This window comes from Solanum verrucosum, unplaced genomic scaffold, assembly GCF_900185275.1.
Source record: "Solanum verrucosum unplaced genomic scaffold, falcon-dt-bn FXZP01000277.1, whole genome shotgun sequence".
Classification (NCBI taxonomy): domain Eukaryota; kingdom Viridiplantae; phylum Streptophyta; class Magnoliopsida; order Solanales; family Solanaceae; genus Solanum; species Solanum verrucosum.
Genome location: NW_026019945.1, coordinates 1,671,590 through 1,692,563, shown reverse-complemented (window position 1 = coordinate 1,692,563; position 20,974 = coordinate 1,671,590). Strand labels below are relative to the sequence as shown.

Below are 20,974 nucleotides of genomic sequence, written 5' to 3'. Positions count from 1 at the left end.
TTGATTAGATGTATAAATCAATTGTATCTTTCTCGTGTCTCTCTAGATCTCGATTATTTCTTTCCTTTTTCTAACATGTAATTACAAATTGTATTAAATTCAAACTATAGTTATTTTTAAAAGTTTCTCTTTTAAATTGATATTTATAAGAATGGCGTGATATGTTTAAAAATTATAAATTTCAAATATTATTTTTATATATTTTGCACATCATTAGCTTAAGATTTAATAATTCAAAAATTCTTTTTACATTTTCTAAATAATATATCTAATTAAATTAAGGCACATAAATAAAATAAAGAACATAATATGTTTCACAAAGAGAAAAACAAAAGAGTAAAGAATTATTTGTTTATATTATATAAATAACTAATGATTAAAATACATATATGTTTTTGAATAATTCTACTATCTTAGTAACTCAAACTCGTAAGGTAAGTTTGGAGGGAAAAACACTTTCACAGTCGACTCAAAAATTATAAATTGGAGCCACACAAAAGAATGAGAGCTCTAGATGAAAACTTGAAAAGAATAATCAACAATTGTATATCCTTGCACACAGCTTCTTAATCATTTTCTTTAAAAGAGTCCAACTTTCCACTACACAATGTGCAACACTCCATGCTAACATTTAATAATTAAATTTGACTAAACACAGAAAATTACACAAGCGACGGTAAGATAAAAAATGATCATTACCCAGCTACCTTAAGTCAGAATGTCTCAATAAAATTAGTGGTCTAAAATTAACTTATAATAAAAGGTCTTAAATATATATATGCATACACAAAATATTATTAATTTAGAATTATTTTTTTTGTCTTGCATATTACTTGTTTTATTATATATTCTTAAAAGACATTTAAGATTTAATTTCACATAAATATTAGTACTATTTTATAAAAATAAGTATTAGTTATAGTCATAAGAAGTCGGACATTTATTTGCAATACATCAAGTTGGATTGTGAGGTAAAAACTTTATTTATTACGTACTATAAAGATTTAAGTTGTTTAACTCAAAATTCTAAAATACTTTTGATAAAAAAAATAAAAATAGATAGTACTTTTTTGGGGCCCAAATTGCCTAAAACTCTATCGGCCTTAACCTTGAGTTAGGGGTGTCCAAAAGAACATGAAAAATCAATTGAACCGATCAAATCTAACCGAATAGATTTATATCATTTTAAAAATAAAATTATGGACTTATATTTAAGTGTATAACCGTCCCAAATAATAGGAATGATCTTTTTAATTTATAAAAAAATCTTAACCGAATCGAATAACCTTACATGTATGTAAATATATTTTATATATTAACAATAGGTTAAATTTACTATATAAATATATTTTATAAGATCTTTCAAATATAAATCTAACTTAAGTCTTATTGTGATTGGATGACTTTATGTCTTTGCTCTTTAATTAATCTTTAATTAACTAGGTTTAAAATTAAAAGATACTATAATACTCTTATTAAAAATTTAAGATTGAACAATATATAACAAGATTTTATATTCTTGAATTCTTGGTGAAGAATTGAATGATTCTTCAAGAACATACTTGCGAAACAAATATTTTGATAATAGTATATTTTGTGGTGATATTTAAAAGTAAAAAAATAAAAAATAATCGAATCATATAGATACCAAACAGAAATCGATACGATTGAGATGGTTTAAAAAAATCTAATTTTGATTATACATTATAAAATAGCCGAAAATTAGAATAGTATAATTTTTTAAAGGCTTAAGTTATCGACTGCCTCTTAAAGTTGTCCGCATAATTCATTTATACACCTCAACTAAGACTTGTACCTATTGAACACCTAAATTGTTCAAAACATGTACCTATTAAACACAAAACGCTGATATGACAAATAATGTGTTTTGCACTTCCCTGAAGCGCGTGAAAAGATTCAAAATAGTGTCTTTTTGAATTATTTTTTTTACATTTTTTCTTCTTTTATTGACACTTGACATTATAATTAACTTAAAAACATTTTTCTTCTTTCATTTACATTTTTTCAAAAAAGAAAAGGACCCCACTCCTTACCTATCATCTTCTTCATATTTTAGTTTGCAAAACATTCTTCATTTTAGCTCCAACATTGTTTTTCTTTCTTTTTTATAAAAAAAAAGAATATTATTTCTTTCAAATATGAAGATAAATGAAAATCAACTATGAAGATTTAGATTTGAAAGAAAGAAAGACTTACTTTCGTATGATTTATTTCAAATCTCATAAAAATAAGGAACAAATATGAAGAAGAAGAAAGAAGATAAATGATTTTTACGTATAAAAAAAGTTAGCCGATATTTGTTTATCAAAATTTTCGAACAAAGATTTTTACTCAAATGCATATATAAACCCATTAAATTTATCAAAAATGATATTCAAAAAATTGAAAGAATTAATTTTTGAGCTATCAATTTCATTTTGTCATTGATGTAGAAATGAATAACCGCCGGCAAAATTTTATTTCTTCTTCACTCTTAGCATGAAAATGTATATATATTTTTTTTAAAAGTTAATCTTCAAGTTATTTGAAAAGAATTAGGTTTTGTGATTTGAGAAAGAATGTGTTTTGGGAAGAAGATGAAGATGAAAGGGGGTTGGGAAGGGGTGGAGTTGGGTAGAATAGGTTGACATTTTCATTGGAAAACGACACTTTTAGTCCTTGTGTTAAGGCTATATTCTTATTTTAGTCCTTGTGTTATCTAACTTAGCACTGTTAACCTTCAATTATATCGAGTGAGTGATTTTAATCCTTCAACTAACAGAGCTAAATTTTTTTTACAGAAAGTTCACTGCTAAAAGGGACAATTTGGGTATTTCATTTTAATTATTTGTATGTTACCATACTTATAAGTGTCCGTAAGCTTCAATTTTAGTTGTAATCACTTGGAAGAGTTGATTTTGTAATACATTCAGTTCAGATTATCACTGCTGTCGAAACTAACAACAATTGAATGGAATTCTTCGAGATAAATTAAAGATGTGTAGATTCTAAGATATAATTGAGAGCATTGAATTTATATGGTGCTTCTGATGATGCTAACAATTTTTTTTAAATTTCTAATCAAAATTGAATATGGTGTGTTACCATACAGATCCTTAGGGTATTTGAAATTGAGTTCTTTTGGTAGCTTGAAGTTTACAAATAATATATTTAGAATCATATTTTCACATATACAATAATTTGCATAACATTAAGGAAAAACAATTCAAAGTATTCTGGTGTATTTGTTGAGATATATTTTTTTGTCTATTCAACTTAAAAGAGTACTCACACGATGGAGTGAATTTCAACCCACTTTTAGAACGCAGTTCCATTGCACATCCACACCAAATAGATCGAGACTTCTTCGTTGTGAAGAACTAGGGTTGAACTAGGTTATGCAGCGAATAATTTTTTTTAAAAAAATTTTCTATTTCTCAAGCAATAACTTTTAAATAACCGAATTGCCTCTTTTAGCAGTGAACTCTCTGTTAATTTTTTTGGATCTATTAGTTGAGGGATAAAAATCACTCATTTGATATAATTGAAGGTTAGTAGTGCTAAGTTAGATAACAGAAGGACTAAAATATGAATATAGCCTTAACACGGGTACTAAAAGTGCTGTTTTCCCCATTTTCATTTTTTTCTTTTTCGTTTTAAAAAAATTAGATATAAAAAGTGTTTGAAATAATTTTAAACAAAATTATTATTTTTATAATTTTCGAGGCCCTGTGCCACATGTTATTTTTTAATTAGCCGTTTTGCCACGTCACCGCAAATGTATCACACACTCTTCATATATTTTGCTGATTATCAAAAAATGCTTAATAAGAACAATTTTTGAATTGGTAAAAATGTTCAATAGGTACTATGTCTTAATTGAGATATCTAAGGGGTCGTTTGGTGTGAGGTATAATACCAAATAATCTCGGGATTAAATTATAGTACCGCTTATTTTGTTGTTTGGTTGGCAAGTTCGGGATAACTTATCCCGGGATTAATAATTAGTACCGAGATAAGTTATCCCTCTCCTTGGGTGGTATAGTAATCCGGGATAACTTATCCCGGGATAAAATAGGTAAATGACAAAAATGTCTCTTTCAACCTTTTTGTTATATCACTTTTTACATTAATGAAGGACATTTTTATAAACAAATAAATTGTTCTTAAAATTTATTATTTTGAATACAACAAACCAAACACTCAATAAAAAATAATCTCAACACAACTTATCCCATTATAACTAATCCCAATATAATTTATCCCAACATAACTTATCCCATCATAACTCATTTTCAAACCAAACGACCCTAAGTGAATTATGCGGATAACTTTAAAGGGCCGCTTCTCGTGACTTAAGCTTTTTTTAAAACATAACCATCGAACTTGTCACATTAACACCCCTACCTTGAGCCACCGCTGTCCTCAGTCAGTGGCACCATAGCTGATTTTCCATCTTCATTGTAGCCAAGGTATTGTCTTTTCTTGATCTTTATCAAAAACCCAGCTGCATTAATCTCCATACAAGCTGTACGATGATAATCAGAAAGCAAATATCAAACATTTGGGTTACTTTTCAATCACCCTTTAACCCCCAAAATCTGTTCTTTATCAAACACTTTTCAGCAATAACCCAAACCCGATCTCCACTTTTCTCAGATACACAAAAATTGGACACCCATTTGAGGTCTCTTTGTGAAAAGCCTAATCCCAAGTATAACAATGCAGTTTCACTTTTTAACCATGTAATTGATGATTTTAGGCAAACCCCATCTGAGTCAACTTGCAATTTTCTTGTTGTAACTTTGGCTAAGAGTAAGGAGTACAATCTTTCTTTAAGGGTGTACTGTAAAATGAGAAAAGCCCAAGTCTTGCCCAGGTTTTTATCATTAGCTGCTTTAATTGAATGTTTTGTGTATGTTCATAAGCCTAAATTAGCAATTGGTGTATTGGGGTTGATGTTGAAGAATGGTTATAAGGTTAATGTATATGTTGTTAATGTTATATTAAAGGGTTTATGTGAAAATGGTATGGTTGTTAATGCTATAAAGTTTGTTTGGGGTTTGGATATGAAAGAGGTAACACCTGATATAGTTAGTTTAAACACCCTAATGAGAGGACTTTGTAGAGATAAGAAAGTACAAGAGGCTTTGGATTTGAGGTTTAGTATGGAAAAGGTGGTGAATTTTGCTCCTAACTCATATACATATGGGATTTTGATGGAGGGTCTTTGTTCGGAGGGGAGGTTAGATGACGCTATTGGGTTGTTGGAGGAGATGAGAGTAAAAGGTTTGAAAGAGGATGTTGTTGTGTATAGTACACTCATAAATGGGCTTTGTAACAAAGGATATGTTAGTAGAGGGAAAGAATTTTTGAATGAGATGTTGGAGAAAGGAATTTCTCCGAGTGTAGTCACTTATTCTTGTTTAATTAATGGATTTTGTAAGCAGGGGAAATTGAAAGAAACTACAATGTTGTATGATGATATGTTGGACCGCGGAATCCAGCCTGACATTGTTACTTTTACGGGCATGATTGGTGGCCTCGGCAATAATGGGATGGCTAAAAAAGCAATTGAATTGTTCAATTTGATGATACGTAGGGGTGAGGAGCCTGGAAACATAACTTACAATATTCTTTTAAGTGCACTATGCAAGGAAGGGTTATTGGCCGATGCTTTTGACATTTTAAGATTGATGATAGAAAAAGGAAAGACACCCGACGTGATCACTTACAATACACTAGTAAAAGGACTTTGTAAAAGTGGGAAATTGGACGATGCCGTGACACTTTTTGATTCGATGTTGGGTGACGAGACTTATGTTCAGCCGGATGTTATAACAATGAATGTACTGATTCGTGGGCTTTGCCAAGAAGGCTCCCTTGATAAGGCAGGGGAAATTCATAACAAGATGGTTGAGAACAAGTCTTTAGTTGATATTGGAACCTTTACTGTACTTATTGGAGCTTATATAAAGGCAGGCAACATTGTCAAAGCTTTTGAACTTTGGAAGCAGCTAAATCAATTGAATCTTATTCCAGATTCAATAAGCCATAGCACCATAATTGATGGATTTTGCAAGCTGTGTGCGCTCAACATTGCAAAAGGTTTGTTTCTCAGATTTAGAAAGAAGGGATATCATCTAACTGCTTTTGATTACAACAGCTTGATGGATGCCTTATGCAAAGAGGGTAGCTTGGAGCAAGCAAGGAGGTTGTTTCAAGAGATGTTAGATGGAAATTGTGAACCAGACGTAATCTCATACAATATTATCATTGATTCAACTCTTGAAGCAGGAAATTTGCAGTCTGCTAAGGAGTTGCTTATCGATATGTCCCAGAGGGGTTTGAGTCCTGATGTCTTCACTTTCTCCATATTAATAAACAGGTTTTCGAAGCTTGGACAGATGGAGGAGGCGAAAAAATTATTTGTGAGAATGAATGCTTCTGACTTGACACCGGACATTACTGTGTATGATTGTTTACTCAAGGGATTTAGTTTGAATGGTGAAACAGAAGAAATTATTGATTTGCTTCGCAAAATGGCTGCTAAGGGCATTGAGCTAGACCTCGGACTTACTTCCACCATCTTGCAATGTCTTTGTAATATTTCTGAAGATCTTAATGTGGAGGAACTGTTGCCAAACTTTTCGCAGAAAAAATCAGAAGGATTTAGTATTCCCTGCAGTGAGTTGTTGATGAAGCTTCAGAAGAGTCTCCCCAAGCTTCAGTTAGATTCTGCTTTGTAGTACAATCTCACATGCTTCTGGCAGCTATTGAGGGAACTTTCTTTTCTACATAGGTATTACATTTTGACATTTTAAAGCTTTTGCAACGTAATGCAGGGTATGTTGTTATCCCATAGTCTATTAATTTTTCTCATCGAAAGGCAAGTATCCTAGAATATACATTAAATGCCGGGAGAGTAGGTTATCTTGTATGGCTCCTATATTTCATGCATCACTTAAGTTTCTACTTACTTTTTATTGAACTATTTGTTAAAGGGTTTTAATTAGAGAAATCCCTCAAGGTTCACAACTCTTCCACTCCCATCTTAAATATTGGAGTTGACTTCCTAATCATATTTCATGATAAATCTTTTTCAGAAAAAAAAATGTGGACTTTCCCTAACTTATCCTTGTATTAAAGATTTTTCTGATACCTTTGACCTTAAAGTTGAACTCATGATTGTCATATGTATTTGTATTGATCTAGCGAGATTTACATGAAGAAAATAAGTTGTGTAATTGATGAAAATGGAAGTGACTGTCCTTAACCTTATGATATGAATGCCTACAAGTGTCACCATGTTTTTGAATCCTTGACTACAATTTTTATTCAAATAATATTTGAGACTATTTTGATAAGTTTTAGAGTTAAGATTCATGTTATACGAGATACAAACGTAATTATCATGCGTGAACATCATATCATTTGTATCTCATATATCATGATTCTTAAAGCTGTGTAGGTAATGCTGCACACACAAAGAGGGAGAGATTTTGATTTTTTTTTAATGTGAGAGAGGAGAAAGAAATATCTGGTGCTTGCAGAGGTAGCTGAAATCGTGAAAGAAGACGACAATTCATCATTTGTGTTGAGGTCATGCCAAACCCGCAACCACCTTTGGTCACTGACCAGAGTGATTGCCTTACATTAAAAAAAAATCATCATTTGTGCAAACTGGAAACTGCTTTCAGTGAATCAGTTCCTGTTGCATCAATTATTTAAAGTATACTCAATGCTTTTCCACTATGCTAATGACTTTTGTCCGTCTTTTATTCTTGTGGTTATCCTCTGTTTGGTTTTGCTTGCCTGGTATTAATTTGGTATGCCACTTGAGGAACCTCAATGTCATGGGCTTATTAGCTAAATGGCAATTGGCACACACTACTTATTCTTTTGATACCCAAACTGTGTTTTTTGGTTTATTCTGTTACTTTCCTCCATTATGAGGGCAGGGAATATAATGGTTGAGTAGGTTTCAAAACTCATTTCTGGGTTTATGATACTAGATGAATTGATTTTCATTTCTGCTAAACTCGCTCTCTGTTTTTACTTTTTAGTACAAGGAAATAACTTGTTAACGCTCTCGAAGTTACACTTACTGTTTGAATGCATCTACTTTCTGTAATCGGTTTGCTTTATCTCAATTTAGCAGTATATTTTCACTTCTCTGGTTAGCTTGCACAAGTTTGTAATGAAGTTCCATCTAGAAAATGGAAATGTCATTTGGCTGTTTTTCCTAATGATACCATTGTATTCAGGAGTTTGTGGATTTTAGATTTTGTTTGGAGATGCTGTTTTTCTTTACCCTTGTTCTAGTTCATTTATGTGAAGAGCACTTTATCTGAATGGAATTTGTATAACTTATTTGGAGTGGTGGTTCACAGGTGGAAACATGTCGAGGCCCACTCCATAGAGGTGTGTCTTATGGGGGCGGTTATCGGGTAACAGTCATGATTCATTTGGATGACTCCCAGGTGAAATATAAAACAGAGAAGGGTGATTTCGACCATAATCACTCACCTGGTGATCAGACTCATCTTTCTATGACTGCAACTGTGGACCTAGTTCGAGGCATACTTGCTTAGTTCTCCCTCCTGCTAATTACAAAATTCCATTTTGTGTGGCCTACTGAAAAAGACGTAATCTGGCATACAAATATTAATATTACTGCACAGGAGGTTCTCTATTCTGGAAGTTTAACAAAAGGTTAACGCAAAATTCTACTCTTTTTTGTAAACAAAATATTGTAATATCTGCCTCTATATCTCCGCTCTCATCTCATAATTTTTCTGATCTTGTTTTAATTGTATGCTGCAGGGTTGGGTGATCATCCGTGATATCGCTCCACTGATGGCATTATCAAGAGCTCACACAGCACGGTTGAAATGGAATGCACGAGTTGTATAGAGATTGAAAGTAGCACTAATTTGCCAGAAACCATTCTCTGAAGGCAATCAAGCTAAATGTTGGCATGATAAGACATACTTTGCTCGATCAGTGGATAAATTTCGAACAGAAGAAGAAGAAAGGGTTCTGAACAAGACCAAATACAATTCCTATGGTGCCATAAGGTGTACATAGGGGCCATGTAAGTACACCATTTGAAGAACAGGACAAACAAGAAAATTATAGTGCTATAAGTTTGTTTGTGTATTGTTATCAAGGCAATTCAAATTCTGAATGTATTTTTTAGAATTAACTACAATGGTTGAACTTGCTACTGAAACATATCAGATGCTATGGCTTTGAAACCTTTCTCTTTTGGAGGGTTTTTACATACTACACTATTAATTGATTCTTGTTCATTTGATTAAGTTGATTGGATCTGGAATTACAATGAGAGTTATTTTTACTGTAAGAATCTTGTTAGTTTGTGATTCAAGCAAGTATGAGCAATAAAATATGATGCAGAAAGTGCATTTGAGCAATAAAATATGATGCAGAAAGTGCATTAAGGATGACCTAGTAGTCAATGAAGTGAGTGGAGATTCACGAGATTTTATGTTTAAATTTTCAGAAGAGGCAAACACACTAGGTGATTTTTTTTCATCTGTCCATGTCCAAGTCTTGAGGGGAAAAGTTATTTGGATACTTGTTGCTGGTGGGAGGTAGCATGTGTGATGAGGAAGTGATCAAGTCTCGGTGAATAGAGTTACATGAGTACCTCTTGTTGGTGGAAGGTAGCATGTATCAGGTGAAACTAGTCAAGATGAACAAAAGTTGATTTAGACACTAAAGTTATTCAAAAAAGGCTTAGAAATTAATGACACTAATTTTTGTTTTGGTTCGGGCAAACTTACGTTTATTGATTAATTTCTATGACAAGTTACCCAACACGGTACAGAGAACACTCTTAAGGCTTGTTTGGTACGAAGGATAAGAGATAACTAATTACAGATGTTTAACTCACAATTAAAAGGTGGAATAACAATTTTAGAATAATTAATCTCGAGATTATATAGTCCCCATCAAATGTGCCCTTAGTTTCCCTAACAAGGATCGATTGGTTTCTAAATTTTATTGCTAGCCAAACACTTATTACAGTTGTGGTGAAATAAATATATTCCTCTACAATTAGAGGTTTTGGCTTCAAACTTTTTCGGGCATGAAAAGATAATCTTATAAGTTATTTCGGGCATGAAAAGAAAATCTTGTAAGTTGTACCTTACGCAAGGTGATTTTAAATTATTCCGACTCTAATATGGACACAAATAAATCTTATTTTCATTGTCGGTAATAGTAGCTGTCAATAATTAGGTCGAAAATCAAACCAAAAAAAAAAAAAAAGTCTCCGGCGAGAAATTCCCAATTCACCTCGTCGGCGTCGACCCTGAATAAGCTTCTGCGTTGTATTCAATCTTTCAGTTGATGGACAAAACAAAATCCCCTGAAGTCGTCGCCGGCGTAATTCACAGCGCTTTTTTTCAAGCATCTGGTATGTTTCTCCGGTGAACCTTTTTCCGGTAGACTTTTCTACATGCAATATTTTCTGCGAAAGGTATCTATCTACAAAAAGAATAATGGGTTCGGAGTATATATTGATTACATCTATTATTCTGTGTGATTTAGAATAGGATTTTGTTAATTTTTGGGAAATAATGTTTGGTGTCCTAACTAGTAGTAGAAAACAAGACTTGAAGCAATTCGGTGTAATTGTCTTGATTTTGTTGTGAGCAGAAGTCCAGATGTTTGTTCATTTGTTCTGTTTTGTGGATCACATGAAGTTCTTGTAGTTGTGGGGCTTTGAATTGTGATGAGTTAATGGAGTTTGATTGTTTTGTTACAGTATTAGCTATTATGAAGAAAAAGCCTCCTAGCTTGGTGAGCTTGTGTCTTGGAGTTATTGGTAGACATTTTGAGGATATCATTGAAGACCTCGCCGAGATAGCTGCTATTCCGTCCACCATGAAGGTTGAACATTATTATGCCTGGTTTTATACGTATTTTGGTTATAGTTATTCTGAAAATGTACCTTCTGGTTGATGCGACTACAACTAGATTTAGTTGGCAATCGTTTAACCCGAGAACTTTTGCTTCTTAACGCGTGGAGCCTTTTGTGCTTCAGTTAACTGTATGTTCTTCTGCAATTCCCTTAAGATAATAAGGTTTTCAATCCATAAAGTGGCATTATAGATGTCCTATTTCCTAGTCAAGCAAGTTTAAATTTTTGCAATTTTATTATGCCACCATATTGAGGGTGAACGTAATAGTGAAGGAATGTTTCCCTGGAATCTTTCATCCAACTTTTGACAAAAAACTGCTTCTTGGCTATCAAAGAATACATTTATTTTTTCTTCCTTGGTTTGTTTTCATTGAGGGAATTGTTTGGTGGAGATTGAGGTGGTGGTGGCGAAGGTTAACTAAAAAAGAAAAATAAAGCTGTCAATCCATGCTATCTTGCAAAACTATTTAATGAATTATTGGAAAATGTGGATTTACATCCTAGCTTGTCCTTTCGACTCTAATTTTTCTGGTTATTGAAACAATCTGTTTTAATTGTTAGATGGCACTTGTGGCAATTGCAAGGAGGAGAAGGCTATTGAATGACGATGTCATTGTTGCATTGGCTGATAGCTCCTGGAAAATCCTGGACTTGTCTGGTTCGGAGGTTTCTGATTTTGGCCTATCACAAGTGGTTAAAACTTGCAAACATCTGCAAGCAGTTGATATAAGGTGTTGCATATTGATCATTTCATTTGTCGAGGGTTTATTTGTTTTCAGAAACAACATGCATGTCAGACAAGATCTTCTGGTTTAACTTCCTTATTGGATATGCATGGTGCACCAACTATATCTTGCTACATGACACCTCTCATTTCCACTAAGGCATACATAATTTTTTGTCCTATGTCAAAATTCTGCAATTAGTAAGGAGCCCTCACTACTAGTAAATTAAATCAAGTAGTGTGCTGATTGTATGGCATAAAAAATATGTTATGAGGCATTAACTCCCATTTTCTACTCTTCTTGCTTTCTCTAACTGGTTCTTGATCTCGTACTTGTGTAAAAGAATTTATGCCAAGTGCTTTTTTGGATTCACTTTTCTTTAAAGTTGCATTACACACTTTGTGCAGGCCACACTCTCACCTATTTCAGTCCTTTTTCTGCTGCTCAACTTAAATTTGGTTTTGAAATGTGAACCTAAATATGAACATCCATTGTCACAGTCGCTGCAGCAAGCTCACATCAGTCAGTGTATCAGAACTCTTGCAGAACTGCCGGTCTCTGGAAATACTGAGATGGGGGTACGTTTCCTTTCTTAAATCAAGTCACTTCTTTCAGTCATGAAGCATAAAACATCGTGTGTAACAATAACAAGATCTGGTCTATTGGATTTCCCCTAAGCTAACATTTCATAAATGATTGTCTGGTTAACCTCGAGTCTACTGATGCAACCATTTGGTTTTCTTATAACTTGCTTAGTTTTTTTACTAATGAGTACATTCAGTATTAAGATTCTTCTCAAATATGTGCGTAGTGTAAGCATTCATTGGCTATTTTTTAGATATTTGAACTTGCCTTACTTAAGGATGCTCAAATTTGATGCATTTGTTTTTTCTGTGTGCATAGTGTAAGCATTCATTGGCTATTTTTTAGATATTTGAACTTGCCTTACTTAAGGATGCTCAAATTTGATGCATTTGTTTTTTCTGTGTGCATAGTGTAAGCATTCGTTGACTATTTTTTAAGATTCCTGTGGATAAAGTAAAAAAGTATGCTATTATTAGGGGTAGAACACACAACCTCAAACTATTTTTACAAAAGAACCTTGCATCTTTCAACTATTTACACAAATGTCATTTGAAGTTTTTTCTATGGAAGAGATCTTTTGTAAAAATCTAGATTCATCATATATTTTGCTTGATAAAACACTCTCAACAAATAAGGAAAATGTAGAAATTAACCACATAACCAAAATGAATCAAATTTAATGTTGCAGAGGCTGCCCTCGGAGTGAGAACACAGCTCGTAGATGCCTCCGTTTCTTGAAACCAATACTAGAGCATGTGGAAGGAGATTCTTGGGAGGAACTTGATACCTTGGAAATAGCTCATGGTGCGACATCCTTGCGTTGGCTTTTATGGGTATGAGTTGTATTTCCTGTTCAAGCTTGCAAAACTTCATCTTTCTTATTAAGAGTTATGCATGTGACTTATGAACTCAGGGGCGGAGCTACAGCCATCGAAGGGTGGTCAGCTGACCACCCTTCGCCGGAAAATTAAACGATGTAGAGAGGTCAAATTCTGTATTTAAGGGATAAATAATTAATGTTGAACAACCTTAACATAAACTCTTCCGTGGCACAGTGGTAAACCACGGTAAAGCTTGTTCATTTCCACCCTTTGTGCGCAGGTTCGAATCCCACGGAGCACACAACCGTTTTAATTTTATTTTGATATAGAACAACCTCACACACCATTATCATGTTCCTCAAGTTTCTTAATTATTAATATTAAAATTTTAATAATATAGATTATAGAGTAACATATATGAATAAATTATTTTAATTTTGAATATTAAAAATCATGTATTTCTAATTTTTATCTACGATATAATGTACTTTCGAATGGTGAAAATAAAAAAGGCAACATTTTACATTAAAAAAATTGTGTTTATATATGTTAACTATTTTAAACCCAAAGCTAAAATCAATACATGCATTTTATCTTCTTCTTTTTTTTAAGAAAAAAATTTCTATTGGTGTGATTTATATTTCGTAAAGCTAGACGCATTTGTTCTATCAATATTTCACTTTAAAAACAATAATCATATATTTTTATCATATAAAGTCAATGCATCAAAAAGAAGAAGAAAAACTCGATTGATTATATTTGATATGACAAATGTTTAGATCGTTCATGGCAGAATCACTAGGTTAAATAAATAACATTTAGTTCACTTATTAAACAAAAAATTTGAACATGAAATTTCTGGCTCCGCCGTTGTATGAACTGGAATAACAAATAGATTATTTTTATTGTATATTCTTAAAAGACATTAAATGTTTAACTTCACATAATAATATTACTATTTATAGAAGTATTAGTTTTAGTGTCAGACATTTACTTGCAATACATGAAGTTGGATGCTGATGTAAAAACTTAAATTTATTAATATGAAGATTTGAGCTGTTTAACTCAAAGTTCTAAAGTATACCAATGCAGTTTCACTCTTTAACCATGTAATTGATGATTTGGGGCAAACCCTGTCCAAGTCAACTTGCAATTTCTTGTTGCAACTTTGGCTAAGAGTAAGGAGTAGTCTCCTGAATTCAGACTAATATCTAATCCTTTTGCAGCCAAAAGTTGAAAAGGAACAGCTGGAGATTTTGTCTGAAGGATGCCCACGAGTCATAGTAAATCCAAAGCCGTCGCCACTCGGTTACAGGGGGATTGATATACCTAGAGAAGCAAGACTAGATGTATCATTAGATGATCCCATGGTTGAAGATATTGACCCCAAGATCTGGGCAGTTTCAGGATTTGTACCTAGAACATCACCATCACCAGTTTCAAGCTCAGAAGATTTACCCATTGCAGAAAAGTTTAGACTTGCATATCTTGAGAGAGATACTAGACTAGCGCCAAAGCGAGCAAAGAATGCAAGACAACACCAACGACGTGCAGAAAAGGAATGGGTAACGATGAATAGTAGGGCAAAAGCACTAGCACTTGCCTCACTGGCTAGCAGATCCCTGAACATCCGGAATTGAAAATAGGAGTTTACTTATATGAAACTTGTTTTTGATCTCTGTCAGTCAACAATACAAAAACCTTCTGTATTCAGACTCTTTCAGGCAATGGAAATGCCTCCTATTTGGGACATCCACTGTCAAGAGTTGTGTATATTGTTCTTGGTAGTAGTTGTTCCTGCGTGAATGTACATTAGAAAGTTGCTGCTAAAGATTCATATATTGAGCTACTCTAGCTTTCTCATTCCATATGCAGTGCATGAATTTCGATTCTTTTTGGCTTTCCCGTAGCAAATGTTTTGAGGGGAAACAGGAATTACAAATACCAAATCAAACTTATGCTACTCTAGAGTTATTTTCACTAAGAGGTTTTAAAACATATCATACAATATTTACAACTCATATAGCTCAACAATTACCAAACATAATATTTACAATCCATATCATCTTATATACATTGATAAGTTCAGGATTTCCATCTTCTTGAGCAACACTAACTAGCATAGGCAAAGCATGTCATACAACGATTTGTGCCTTGCAAGCGTTAGGTTCACTGTTTACTCAAGTTCCGAATGACGTAAGGAAGGATGCCACCATGCTCAAAATACGTCAGCTCAACCTACAATTCCAAATCAACAAATATATGACTCGTTAATTACACCAAACCAATAGATACATAACATATGTTTGCGCATAGACTTCTCTCACTTAGCCATAATAAGTTTATATAAGGTCATAGTTATGTGATGTCCCCTCTTTTGTCTATTAATTCTCAAGGGACCAAGTTCAAACAAAATGTCAAGAATTGTGACGACCCAACTTATAATGCAGCTTACACTAGTATATGAAACAAGAAAATGAAGTGCAAACTTATTCAATAGTATTCCAATTTAACTGCTGAAAACACAATTTGATCATTTACTTTAACATTTTTCTTATTCAACACACTAGACTAGGATAAAAAGGTTGTAATATACAGCAGAGACAAAATGCATACCTCTGTGTCAAATCTAAGAGTACAGATGAAAGATTTTCCACTATCATTAGTCACAGTAACATCTTGTCCAGGCCTTATATCAGAAATCTTCTGTGGGAGGTCAATAGTGTAACGCTCGTGACCAGTCAAACCAAGTGTTTCTGCGTCCTCACCAGGCTTAAAGGAAAGTGGAATAAGTCCCATTCCAACCAGGTTGCTGCGATGTATCCTCTCAAAGCTTTTAGCTATTACTGCTTTTACTCCCTGTTTCAAGAACAATAATTATCATCCATCGAGAAACAGAAAAGGAAAAAGGATAATCTGAACCGTGGAAACTAGACTAAAATACTTACTAGTAGCATTGGTCCCTTAGCAGCCCAATCACGGGAACTCCCACTCCCATATTCTGCTCCAGCAAGAACAATGGTGTCGTGCTCCTCGGATTTGTATCTCTGCAAGTAGTTCAATATAGCATAACAAAACATTAATCATCACATATGACAAGGGGGTGCATATGAAATATGCATATAGCCAAACAAGTGGAATATTTCCTGAATAGACATTGTAACTCACCATTGCTGCATCATACACATACAGTTTCTCCCCTGTCGGTATGTGAATGGTCTTTGGACCAACTTCCCCATTCAAGAGCTTGTTGATGATGCGAATGTTAGCAAAAGTACCTCTAGTCATCACCTCATCATTTCCACGTCGGCTTCCATATGAATTGAAGTCCCTCCGTTGAACTCCATGCTCCATAAGATACTTTGCAGCAGGACTATCCTTGTGAATGCTACCTGCTGGCGAGATATGGTCAGTGGTGATACTATCACCAAAGTTCAATAAGCAGAAGGCATCCTTCACCCCATGAGGACCCGGAGGGTCCATACTCATGCCGTTGAAATATGGGGGTTGATGGACATAGGTGGAGTTTGGGTCCCATGCATAGATACTGGACGATGGAACCGAGAGTTGATTCCAGAAAGGATTTCCCTGAGTAATAGCTTCATAAGTGCTCTTAAACATCTCAGGGAGCACACTTGATTGAACAACCTACAGGAAATCGCTTTTAGTCGTATTTGAAACGCCATGGGGATAATCATTGCTTATTGAGGAAAGCAAAAACATAATACCTCCGCTATTTCTTTATTGCTAGGCCATATGTCTTTTAAGTAAACACTTCTTCCATCTTTTCCAATTCCAACAGGCTCCTTCTCGAAATCAATGTCCACCTGAAACATGCAAGCAAAGGAGGTAATACTAGTTGTTAGAAGCAAGACTCGGAAACAAACCCCTTCCCCCCATCCTTAAGACTTAAAAAAAAAACAGGAGAGAAATCTTGGCTGGCTAAATAAGAACAAAAAATAGGTGAAACGAAACACTGGCAGCAGAGAGCATCAAGTAATCAACTCTTTCAGAAGAAAAATACTAAACAAGGCTGGAAAGGGTTCTAGTTGACACATTTATAGTGAAACTGAAGGCCAGTATTTGAGAGTAGCCAATGGAAAATAGAGTACAGAAAGAAGCTATCTCAGCACAAAAAGTTCACTCCTTCAGCAAATTATAGGCCCAAAAGATAGTATTTCAACAAACATATTGTAGAATTTGGAGTTCCACGGTTAGCAGGGGTATCAATTTAAGAAAATGAGGGACAGCTCCCCCCACTATTTCGTTTTAGCATACCGTTCCTGCAAGTGCATATGCGACAACTAGCGGTGGTGAAGCAAGATAATTAGCTCTTGTTAGAGGGTGAACACGGCCTTCGAAGTTCCGATTTCCAGAAAGTACAGCTGCAGCAACAATGTCTGCAAAATGAATCCCAAGAAACATCATCAACATAGACAATCATTTTTCTTGCTAAAACATGACCTGCTCAGGCAGCCTGAATGCCACCGGAGCGCCATGTGAAAGTACTACAAAATGCACAACATAGAGCACCGCATGAAAGTACTACATATTGGACAGGGCTTAACCAAAAAATAGCAAGGGTCAGGGGCTAAATTGGAGAGTACCATTGTCGGTGATGGCAGAAGCAACTGATTCATCAAGATCTCCAGAATTACCAATACATGTTGTGCAACCATAGCCAACAAGATTGAAGCCCTGCTCGTTCAGGTACTTTTCTAGGCCACTGCAATACAAGGTCACACATTAATTCAGGGAGAACAAATAATAATGTTCACGGGAAGAGCCACGATAAGTAACAACCGATCACAAACTTTACCTCTTATGGAGGTATTTTGTAACAGCCCCTGAACCTGGAGCCAGACTTGTTTTTATCCATGGTTTAACCTGTTGAATAATCAGACAAGTTAACTTCAGAAGCATGCTCCATCTGTAACTAATTTAGCTCCGGAAACGCCGCATAACAAACAATGAGGCCTGCAGCATTAGTTTAAGCACTAAAACTAACCTCCAAACCTAATTCGCAGGCTTTTTTTGCGACCAGACCAGCTCCAAGCATGACATTTGGATTAGATGTATTTGTGCAGCTCGTTATAGCAGCTATAACTACACTACCATGCTTAAGTTCAGCAGGCAGTCCATGAAATGTGAATTTTGCAACTTTATCTTGCTCCTCCTTGGGCACAGCAAATCCCTGCATGATTAAAATGAAAGTGCTTATTTATTATGCCATTCAACACTTCATGGCATATTTATTTTACAAGTAAACACTTCTATGACGTTCTTGTGTCAGCTACTAAAATGAAGTTTCTTTTAAAAAAAAAAATTAAAATCAAAAGTCTCATTTGATTATTGATGTGCAAAAAGATACAATTTTGAGTTTGGCTACCAAAATGAATTGATGCTTCATCAATCCGGATTTTCATGTTTAAGATAAAAAAGAAAAGGGAAAAGAATATCTCCAAAACTCAAAACATTTGCCGAGGAAAAAATACCTTGAATCCTTGTTTGTTATCAAGGCATGCATGCCAATCAGCTTTCATATCTTTGAGAGGGACACGGTCATTTGGCCTATGAGAGACGAGAACAGTGAAAATGCTGGACAGGATCTAAACACAGTTATAAATATTACTACCTTTTTGGTCCTGAGACACAGGGTTCAACATCAGCAAGTTCCAATTCCAAATAAGACGAGTAAACTCTCTCCTCTTGAGGCTGTATTGTAATATTATACTGCTGAGTTACATCACAAAATTTGAACATAAATATATGAGGACAACATTGTTGTAGAAAATTACCTCGTTGTAGTCAACAAACATTTTGTTTGCCCTCAAGTACTCCTCAATCATTGTTATCTAATCATACAAAGTAATGAGACTGTTAGAAATATCCGAGCATTTTATTATTTAAGCAGACCCCTATTAAAGGAGAGAAAAAGAGGGAAAAACTAACTGTTTCCTCATTCCGTCCAGTTAATCTAAGGTACTGTAATGTCATATGATCTACCGGGAAGAAACCCATGGTAGCTCCGTACTCGGGAGACATATTTGCAATTGTTGCCCTATCAGCCAATGATAGTGAAGCTAGTCCTGGACCTATATACCAAAGAAACTAAATGAGCCACATGCAGAGAAGACATTGCTTTTGCCATTTTAAAGGAGCCCGAGCGATGGTTAAATACCGTAGAACTCCACAAACTTTCCGACAACACCGTGCTTTCTTAACATTTGAGTTACAGTTAAGACCAAATCAGTAGCCGTCACCCCATCACGCAATTTTCCAGTCATTCTAAAGCCGACAACACCAGGCAAAACCATGCTCATTGACTGTCGGATAAAAAAACAGAATGGGGAAAAATCAAGTTAATTGAATGATAGTGTTTATCAAGGGATGAAATTGTAAAGTGATGATTGATTTGACAAGTGACAATAACAAGTAGAAGTTAATAGGCCAAGATATTTGAAAAGGGAAGTATGTCTAGGCAAATCGTCTCACCTTGGTATTCAGGAATCAATGCAGTGACAACAAATGAAGGACAGTGCTGATTCATAGCAGGTTTACAGGCTGCGAGATCTCATATACTAATATACTACTACTATATAGGATGAAGCATAAAATCACTTAAATGTTGAAACAAATTAAATACCTGGCCAAGCATTGTCGCCTCTGCTTCAATGCCACCAACTCCCCATCCAGCAACTCCTAATCCATCAATCATTGTGGTGTGAGAGTCTGTCCCGACTAGACTATCAGGATAAAGTACACCATCCGAGTTGAAAACTACTCGTCCAAGGTACTCCAAATTAACCTATGGAATAGTTGAGAGGAGAATAAGGAAGCAAACATGCGAAATGGTGGCAAAATAAAACTAAAAACAACACTTTTAATGCAGGTTAATACCTTGGCAGCAACATGGATTAGGCCTCTCTTCATTTATTTTCTTAGATCAAAAGGAAAAAGAAAGCACGATGATACCTGGTGAACAATACCGGAACCAGGAGGAACAACAAGCATGTTGCGGAAGGCGGTGGAACCCCATCTGAGAAAAGCAAACCTCTCTTTGTTTCTTTTGAATTCAATATCCATATTAGCCTGCAAAGCATTTTCCGACCTTGCGACATCAACTTGCACCGAGTGGTCAATTACAAGGTCAACTGGAACCTGTATAGATTATCAATGTCTCAATATACATGATGATAAACAAGGAACCACTACCACCCTCTGTAGAAAAATAGAGGTCTTGAGCAATCTAGGCACCGGCTGAACAAGAAATGTACCAAAGGATTGATCTTATCAGGATCACTACCAAGCTCCTTCATAGCATCACGCATAGAGGCAAGATCAACCATAGATGGAACTCCAGTAAAATCCTTAGTACATCATTAAAAGCGTATTGAAAGTGAGCAAGAATTCAAAATCATAAATCTGCTAATTCATGACAGCATTTCATTCTTTTAACCTGAAGCAACACACGGGCAGGCTTAAATGGAATTTCAACTTGCTTTGGTGCAGTATTTTCCCAGTCCAGGATCTTTTCAACATCATCCTTGGTTACATGGAAACTGTCACAATTCCGTATAGCAGATTCTAATAGTATCCTTATAGAAAAAGGCAGCTTGTCTGCATCAAAAGAAATGAAATGCAGAAAATTCTGAAATATTGGCATGACGATAAGGACAACCAATATTAAATGCAAGGACTAGATCATCATTACAGGTTCAACTTAAACATAGCTAAATAATTTGAGTGCATACCAATCCTTGGATCATTTAGAGCAGGAAGACTGTAGAATTTCCCAAACTCACCACCTCCAGGCTTGGGAAGACTAGTAAATATTCCTTTGAAAGGATGTTCTGAAGCTGGATAAAAATTCAAAAGAATCATTTAATTTA

General features: G+C 34.6%; 3 protein-coding genes across 3 annotated transcripts; 2 read left to right on the top strand and 1 right to left on the bottom strand.

Moving 5' to 3' along the window:
• The first annotated feature begins 4,535 nt into the window (after window positions 1–4,535).
• LOC125839643 (pentatricopeptide repeat-containing protein At4g28010) lies at window positions 4,536–8,412 on the top strand. Its single transcript, XM_049518641.1, has 2 exons — window positions 4,536–6,802; window positions 8,394–8,412. The coding sequence occupies exon 1, from the start codon at window positions 4,536–4,538 to the stop codon at window positions 6,747–6,749; it is 2,214 nt and encodes a 737-aa protein (XP_049374598.1). The 3' UTR covers window positions 6,750–6,802; window positions 8,394–8,412.
• A 1,878-nt stretch (window positions 8,413–10,290) lies between these two features.
• On the top strand, window positions 10,291–14,944 carry LOC125839826 (uncharacterized). The gene is made up of 6 exons (XM_049518831.1): window positions 10,291–10,444; window positions 10,796–10,920; window positions 11,513–11,682; window positions 12,177–12,254; window positions 12,950–13,094; window positions 14,309–14,944. Exons 1-6 carry the CDS (start codon window positions 10,378–10,380, stop codon window positions 14,720–14,722), a joined length of 999 nt encoding a protein of 332 aa, XP_049374788.1. The 5' UTR covers window positions 10,291–10,377; the 3' UTR covers window positions 14,723–14,944.
• Window positions 14,945–15,233: 289 nt separating this feature from the next.
• On the bottom strand, window positions 15,234–20,936 carry LOC125839654 (putative aconitate hydratase, cytoplasmic). The gene is made up of 19 exons (XM_049518652.1): window positions 20,837–20,936; window positions 20,542–20,702; window positions 20,360–20,452; window positions 20,058–20,243; window positions 19,729–19,890; window positions 19,264–19,408; window positions 19,035–19,177; window positions 18,881–18,937; window positions 18,718–18,797; window positions 18,578–18,653; window positions 18,091–18,276; window positions 17,902–17,969; window positions 17,690–17,808; window positions 17,361–17,482; window positions 16,811–16,909; window positions 16,251–16,730; window positions 16,031–16,129; window positions 15,699–15,941; window positions 15,234–15,320 (listed from the first exon to the last, which is right to left on the bottom strand). The coding sequence occupies exons 3-19, from the start codon at window positions 20,429–20,431 to the stop codon at window positions 15,252–15,254; spliced, it is 2,406 nt and encodes an 801-aa protein (XP_049374609.1). The 5' UTR covers window positions 20,432–20,452; window positions 20,542–20,702; window positions 20,837–20,936; the 3' UTR covers window positions 15,234–15,251.
• Between the last annotated feature and the right edge of the window lie 38 nt (window positions 20,937–20,974).

Coding starts and splice junctions, on each gene's coding strand:
- LOC125839826 (XM_049518831.1), top strand. CDS start 10,378: ATGGACAAAACAAAATCCCCTGAAGTCGTCGCCGGCGTAATTCACAGC. Junction 11,683..12,176: donor CTGCAAGCAGTTGATATAAG/GTGTTGCATATT, acceptor CCATTGTCACAG/TCGCTGCAGCAAGCTCACAT. Junction 12,255..12,949: donor CTGGAAATACTGAGATGGGG/GTACGTTTCCTT, acceptor TTAATGTTGCAG/AGGCTGCCCTCGGAGTGAGA.
- LOC125839654 (XM_049518652.1), bottom strand. CDS start 20,431: ATGGTTGATCTTGCCTCTATGCGTGATGCTATGAAGGAGCTTGGTAGT. Junction 19,409..19,728: donor AGGCGACAATGCTTGGCCAG/GTATTTAATTTG, acceptor TTTATCCGACAG/TCAATGAGCATGGTTTTGCC. Junction 19,178..19,263: donor AAAGTTTGTGGAGTTCTACG/GTATTTAACCAT, acceptor TTTGGTATATAG/GTCCAGGACTAGCTTCACTA.
- LOC125839643 (XM_049518641.1), top strand. CDS start 4,536: ATGATAATCAGAAAGCAAATATCAAACATTTGGGTTACTTTTCAATCA.